General features: G+C 37.8%; 1 protein-coding gene across 1 annotated transcript in view; it reads right to left on the bottom strand.

Annotated features, from left to right (window-relative positions):
• The window catches only part of ippk (inositol 1,3,4,5,6-pentakisphosphate 2-kinase), a 13,271-nt gene that overhangs the window by 3,201 nt on the left and 2,371 nt on the right, over positions 1 to 7,699 (bottom strand). The window contains exons 2-11 of the mRNA XM_016507373.1: positions 7,136 to 7,195; positions 5,936 to 6,031; positions 5,764 to 5,830; positions 5,239 to 5,360; positions 3,528 to 3,617; positions 3,148 to 3,206; positions 2,637 to 2,709; positions 1,525 to 1,804; positions 1,107 to 1,242; positions 568 to 670 (exon numbers count right to left, since the gene is read on the bottom strand). Coding sequence (XP_016362859.1) covers positions 568 to 670; positions 1,107 to 1,242; positions 1,525 to 1,804; positions 2,637 to 2,709; positions 3,148 to 3,206; positions 3,528 to 3,617; positions 5,239 to 5,360; positions 5,764 to 5,830; positions 5,936 to 6,031; positions 7,136 to 7,195 — 1,086 coding nt within the window. The remainder of the gene's footprint in view (positions 1 to 567; positions 671 to 1,106; positions 1,243 to 1,524; positions 1,805 to 2,636; positions 2,710 to 3,147; positions 3,207 to 3,527; positions 3,618 to 5,238; positions 5,361 to 5,763; positions 5,831 to 5,935; positions 6,032 to 7,135; positions 7,196 to 7,699) is intronic.

The following is a 7,699-nucleotide window of genomic DNA, read 5'->3' as shown; positions in this document are numbered from 1 at the left end:
CTGGGGAGAAAGGTATTTTAATAATGCAAATTACGTGAAAAATCATGCGTTTTTCGAACCACCAAGCATGAGAGCATGTTCTAGTACACCCCCAAAACAAAATCAAGGCTTTGTAAAATACCATAATAGGACCCCTTTAAAATATATTTGTTTTTACATAAGAAATATTTTTTCATTAAAAATTGAGAGCTCAGAAAAAAAAAAAAACATGCAAAATGGCAGACAAGGAAAAAGGTTTGATTATAAATAAACCTGTATTTGATTCAATACATAAACTAATCAATTATATATGTTATAATAAATCATATACTGTATATATATATATATATATATATATACAAAAACAATGCTAATGTGATAATTTAGGGAGGAAAGTTTTTTAATTGCTACAAAAATAATATCACAATGCAGTAATATTTATGTATTTTATTTATTTTGAAAATTTGAGCCAAATGCCTAATTTCTGACTTTTTTTTTTTTTTGATTTCGAGATGAAATACAACCTGGATATTTCTTATCATTAAATTCAAACCTAAAGTTCTCGGCATCACATGTTCGCGGTCTTACCTTCCCAACTGCATATTCTACAGAGCCGTCATCTTCAGTAGGACAGTTTTTCACCGTGTCCATGAAACTCTCATTATAAGGCCCATCTATCTGCAGTCGGTTTCTGGAGATACAAACAGGTGTTGATTACACGTTTAAGTGATTTTAAGGATGTTTGTTCAAAGATCATGTGGCAATTTTTCTGCATGGAAATCACCTAGGACCACACTGCACAGGACTACAATGTAACTGCCGTGCCTCATGACTAGACTGAAGTATATCCATTCACAAATTAGTCTTTTGCACCACCTAGTGTCTGTTCAGTCTTTCAAGGCACCATAATATAACTTAAACTTACTTAAAATAAATTGTACTATAATTTATAGCAACTCAAAACAAATTAAGATTTGCCAGCTATTCTGTATTTTTTATAAAAATGATTTCAGCACAGGATCTGCCCAACAGAAACTTTACTCAGCAGGAACAAAACATTCTTGCACAGGAGTATTGATCTGGCAGATCAGTAACGCAGCACTCAATATCCCAGATTAAAAATTCACCTTTCTTTCGGGAACTCTTCTAGATACTGCTCCACGCGTTTGTACAGAGGGTAGATTCCTTCAATATCCAGGTTATCCAGCATCTGGACTTGGAGGACTTTTGCAAGGACACTGTCTTTAGGGAGGCCGTGGTTACCTGTGAACACATGAAAATGAGCACAACGTGCTCTGCTGGTCTTGCGTAATTTCTATGCCTCAATAATCCAGCCTTTTATACACCCCATAACGTGTCATTTCTTTTCTTCAACTATGTCAAGCACTTTCGCTCCAGTTCACTCCTACGCATATATTGTGACTCATCAGTGAAGGGATTTCCATTGCACTTGTTTAGCAATATTTTGAAGGGCATAAAGCCATGTTTCTCCACTGCCGGCCATCCAAATATTCATTAGTTAGCAGTCACTGGTAAAGTCCTCACCATTGCGGAGCAGGTCTCTTGGGAAGGGACTGGCTTCACAGTGCGGCCTGCTCTCGGACAGGTGCACCTTCCTGGGCTCTCCCGAGCGATTCGAGTCCCCGCCGCTGAGCAGAGCGGAGCAGATAACCTGAATGAACTCGTTCAGGACGGCTTTGCCTGGCTGTTGGCCGTTATAGATGCCATTACTGTGAGGGAAATAAGGCCGAAGGTGCTGAATGAGATCATTCAATTCGGGTTGCTGCTTGGCATCGTCTTTACAGCTAAATATCAACTCTCCGCCCTGAAAAAAAAAGATGCGAGAAACAATTAATTAATGCTACTTTTCTATTTATCAAACATTTCTAGTGGATTAATAAACATAGTAGCTAGAGTTTAATATTTTTTAATATTTTATTTTCTTTTTCCCTTGAAAAAACCCCACCTTAAACCAGCCTAACCGGCTGGTTTGCTAGTCTTTGGTGTTTTAAGCTAGTCACAAATCCAGGTATAAAGATGGTGATCAGCTGGTCAGCAAAGCTAGTTTCCCAGCTAAACATTTGCCAATATCTCTATAAAAACAGCCTGACTTGGCAAGGAGACTAGTTAAGACCAGTAAACCAGTTTAAGTTTTTTTGTAATAGTAGCACTACTTCCAAGTTAAAGAAATGTTCTAGGATAAATATAAGATTTTAGGACCATTCACACCAAGGATGATAACTATAACGATAAACATTTTAATAATTGTTCTAATTCTATGAGAATAGGGAAGTTCACACCATAATGACATTCTAGCAAATGAACAATAAAAACATTGACAGCCAATCAGAATCCACTCAAATTTAAAAAGCTCAAGCATTTAAGACAGCAGATGGCAAAACTGCAGTGTGTGCTTATGATAAGCAGAATGTTCTCGTCCATTGGTGTGGACGAATTAAAGCACAAAACAGACCAACTGCGAATCAGTATGCATGACATCATCCCTCTCAGTTACTTTTCGAATGCTGAACATTCTGTCAACGGAAGTCGAGGGAAGATTTTCAATCTTTAATCTGAAGTGTAAAGTTCCAAAAATAGACAGCAGGCTGAAATCTGTGCGATTCGGGACCGAATTAATTACAGAAGTTCATTTTTACCTTAAAGATTTTCAAGTTGTTTTGTGGTTCCTCTAACAGATTCTTCAATGCAACATACATTCGCTGTTTGCTCCTAGAATACAAGATATTGAATAATATTCAGGTGTGTAAAATTAGTTCACTTTTGATAATGCATTTTTTTGCATCTCATTTTGATTTTGACATGACAACACAATTAGAGATTATCTGGATAACCACATCTGAATCTTGTTTTTTTAGCATTCCAATGACTCAAGCAGCAGTACAAAGCCCTCATGCATTATAGATTGTAGAGCTGTTCTCTCAGTGGAAAGGTGAGTCACAACTTTTGCGAAAATGTTGATCATCCTCCTTTTTCAAGTGGAAAATTCTTTGCTTTAACACAGGCCAGTGACGCATCCAGCTTGGTGAATGACTTTGCCGCAGTCAGTTAGGTTTGTTAACAATGCTGGCTAAAGTCCGTCGTACCATCAGCGAAAGATATAAATCCAGCTTTCCATTCCTGCATTGGGTGACTGAAGCAGTAACTCACCCTGAGAAGAGATTCAGAGGGCAATATCTGCTCAATCGCTTCCACTTCCCATTGGCTAACTGTAAAGAACAAAATAACATCTTAGGAATTTTACTGTAAACTTGTTTTTACTGTAAAGTTTACATACAGTGTCACGTAATGATGAAAGACTCTCCATTTCACTTCTAATTTGGGATTGAAACTGATTTTTGTATTTTCAGCAACATCCGAACCCCACAAAGAATCGATTATAAGATAGCGTAGAGTGCAAACAGGCAGCAGGATGTTTACACTACACTGCACCATCCCCTTTTTTTGGTTAAAGCAGAAGTTTGCTTGAAGAAATCTGGCTTCACTTCTATAAAAGTTTGGCAACAACTAGATATTCAATTGGTACTTGCCTTGTAATGCTGATGCATGCAGAATCTGCAAACTTTGCGCTTACATTCCTTGGTTATGTGCCTTGAAAATGGTAGAAATCCACATTTTGGCTAGTGGGGAAAAGGGAAAAATATGTAGTTGTATCTCTGCATCTTGAGTTGCACAATGAAGTGTTGTGAATAAGCTTTATGTAAAGAATGTTAGTTGTTTTTATGAAGACAAACAAGCCTTTCAGATCAGATTCACACCACCTTCCCCTGTTTGTTTGACTGGCCAGTGGCCATGTGATTAAATTCCACACAAATAGATTCAATGAGTCATTCAGCTACTGTGGTCTACTTCCCCAAGAGCGGGCGTTCATATTAAACTGATCCCTAAAAAAAACGTTCTTTGTTATGAGACTCAGATCTTCCAGTTTAACAACTGTCACTAATCCAACCCAAGAGTTTTTACACCCTAACGGCATGAGGATACATTAAAACTTATTAACAACTGTCAGCAAGTTCAACGACCAGACATGCTTAGACATGTGACACCAAAGTCAACACATTCAAGGCGAGTTTTTTGGCACACTTTTGCATAGTTTCGAAAGTCATTGTTTTGGAAACAATTCAGTCACTGTCATAATTTTGAGAAAAACTATGTAAATTAGGCATATAGTTTATGATTTATTTACAAAGAGATTTAATGTATGCATTTTCTTGTGACCATGGCATCGGTTATTCATTTAATGATGATCAAAAGATGGAGAAGACGGTTAAAGGAATAGTTGCCCAAAAATGAAAATTTTCTCAAAATGTACTCATCCTCAGACCATCCAAGATGAAAATGAATTTGTTTCTATATCTGCACGGATTTGGAGAAATGTAGCATTACATTACTTGCCTACCAGTGGATCCTCCACAGTGACTGGGGGCCGTCAGAATGAGAGTCCAAACAGCTGATAAAAACATCACAATAATCCACAAATAATGGAAGTAATCCACAAACTGCATGTTTGTAATCCATCATAAGACATTTTTTACTTCAAAACCATTGCTTCTGGCTAAAATATGAGTCTTCTATTCATAATATTCCTTTCACCCTTTCAAAAACCTTTCTACACAAATATGGATTTTTATGTAGGAGGACAACGCTTTTTCACTAGGAAGCTTTATTTTGGATTATGGAATGGTGTTTTGACCAGAAGTGACGGTTTAGAAGTGAAGTTGATTTGTTTCTTACAAACACGCAGCTTTTCTCATTAATCCGGCACCCATTCACTGCAGAGGATCCATTGGTGAGCAAGTGATGTAATGCTCAATTTCTCCAAATCTCTTCACATTAAGAAACAAGCTCATCTACATATTGAATGGCCTGAGGGTGAGTACGTTTTCAGCATATTTTCAGTTTTTGATGAATTATTCCTTTAAACCAAACATACATCTAAACTAGGGGTGTGCGATATCACAATTTTTGATCGTGGACAATTAAAATGTCTCCACGATCTGCTTTTGAAGAAATATCGTAGTACTCACTCTCATGTTGTCCCAAGCCCGTATTCATTTCTTTCTTGTGCTGAACACAAAAGAAGATATTTTGAAGAATATGGATAACCAAACAGTTGCTGGGTCCCCATTGACTTTGATAGTAGGGGGGAAAATACTGTGGAAGTGACTGGGGACCAGCAACTGTTTGGTTACCCACATTATTCAAAATAACTTTTATGTTCTACAGAATGAAGGAGTTCACCTTAATCTCAACGCAGATTGGAGGTCTGTGGTCTCTGAGGTGGTAGAGGGGGAGTTGGGTCAGGTTGGGAAGGCATAAACCACACCCACTGAATGTGTCCATGACCTTATCACAGCGCAGTTCTGCGTGAAGGAAAGATCACAACACCGTTACGCAACATCAAATCCGTTCTAGAAAACTGACTGTATCTCACATAATAAACATGTTTAGATGAACAACAGACTGAATTTTTTTGAGGATGAATCTCATGAATCACATATCCAAGTCAGATTTTACCCCAAAGTCATGGAAAAAATAAATGTTTTTCTGCATAATAAAAATGAAGCCTATTTAGGACATTTTTAGGACAGTTGTCATTACCATAATGGACCAGTACATTTTACTTTTGAGGTTTTTTTAATGTTGAGATTACTGTAATACAAGGATTTTGCAATCAAAATAAAACAAACACTATCATAACACTGTTGGTTTTTGGGGGGCATTACAATGTCACTGCAAAAAACTCTTGAAAATTGCAAATCGTACCAGGTCGTTCTTGTTGGACCTTCAGCGACAGCTGTCTCACAAAGTCCAGCGGTAGTTTAACAACCTCCTGTGAACATTCAAGCCATTACTTTCATCTCATTTGTTGGGTCACGGCTTGTGTTAAAGCAACATGATTTAATAATGTACACAAACGTCTTAAACTGTAACTCACTCCACTGTGAACGTATTTCTCCCCCAGTAAAGGCTTCATGACATATTTACTATAATCCACCATGTTGAGGATGTGTCGAAAAGCTTGTTCTGCGGTCTGAGAGGAAAGACGTAGGAAAATGAGCCGACACTACGCCGTAAGTCAATGCAAACAAACCAAGACCAAACATTTGATGCATATTTGCATTGTTGCAGATACTCGTACCAAGAGATGCTAAAAACTTGCAATACGGTGCAATAAAACACAGAAATAGTATGTTTAACATTAAACATTGTGCCTTTTTGTGGAAATTGTTGACAAAACTACGCTTAAAATTGAAAGTGACTATTGAAAGGTTAACAGAACTTGATCGTTTGGTCATGCATGCATCCATACTTAAGTTATATTGATGGAAATAATACAATGTCATTAAGTAATAAACACAATCCATTTTTCCAAATATTTATGCATCCGTACATTTAATGGAAAAGTCATTCTTTCCACGTTTTGAATATTGGTCACAATATCCATCCAAACAATCTTTGTCGGACGTTCAGTCTGTAACCATTTTTGTGTTATAGTTTTCCAGCTGGCTACTAATGGTATAGATACTATTAATAGATCTTTCGCCATCAAATTAGCTGCGACTAGTGTTGTCAAAAGACCCGGTATTTCGGTACCAAGTCGGTACTAAAAAAATGAAAACGTTACGGTACCAGGTTTTCTTAAGTACCGGTGGTACCGAGTACCCGGTCGACCCGGTTCTTGATGCGCTAAACGAAAGCTATCCTCTTCTAGTGTTGCCAAGTCCGCGGTTTTCCCGCGGAATTGTGGCGCTTTAACACTGTTGCCGCGGGTTGTTTATCATGACCGCGGGTTGAAAACGACCCCATTAACGTGATATTTAGCCCCTGGAATGCGAATTTTACCAGGGGAACCCCGCCAAAACATGCTTATTTTATCCGCTAGAACCGTGGATTTTCACTGGTATCGGTACCGAATACTGAAATTTTGGTACCGTGACAACACTAGCTGTGACGTTAACCAAATAAATTGTAGAGCAGTCAAATCAATCACCAAAACGGTTTTCATTACTTGTATTAACTATTTACAAGTTTTATCAACAATTTACCATCACGTTCATAGTGTGAGAAAAGGTAACTGTTATATAGTGCATATTGGAGAAATTTGGGAAGTAATAGCGTTCAGTAGTGTTTTTACCTGCCGTGTATGTGCAGAGTCTTCAGAGGGAAACTTCAGCAGACGAAGAACTCGACAGTGCTGTAATAGGAAGTGACATGTTTGAAAACAGAAATCACGCATCATTTCACAGACTTTGATCGCTGTCTGTATCCAAGTCTTAGTTTAGTTCAGAAGGGAATCCTTTGAAACAGGTTTGCCTGTGACTGTACTTGTGTGGACAACAAATGCTCCATCCACTCAACTGTGAACTGAATACACATTGTTTTTCCCAGAATGCTCTTAGACATAAAAGGTCCACAGAGGTAAAGGTGATATCATGGCAATGACGATGAACTCACTGTCCGACGGTTTGTTTTATGGACTGATGCAACCATGGGGACTTAAACGCAAATGCAGTTTCTAAACACACTTGCTCAACACTTACAAAACATACTTCTGCCTCACAAAATGTTAAACATAAAAGGATGAAGCTCATAAGTAAATGAATCAAAATTCACCTTAAAGGGGTCCTATTATGCTCTTTTACAAAGTCTTGATTTTGTTTTGGGGGTGTACTAGAACAGGCTCTCATACTAGGTTGTT

Source organism: Sinocyclocheilus anshuiensis, unplaced genomic scaffold (assembly GCF_001515605.1).
Source record: "Sinocyclocheilus anshuiensis isolate Anshui unplaced genomic scaffold, SAMN03320099.WGS_v1.1 scaffold1546, whole genome shotgun sequence".
NCBI lineage: Eukaryota > Metazoa > Chordata > Actinopteri > Cypriniformes > Cyprinidae > Sinocyclocheilus > Sinocyclocheilus anshuiensis.
The sequence above is the reverse complement of the archived record's forward strand: the minus strand, read 5'-3'. Positions and strand labels throughout refer to the sequence as shown.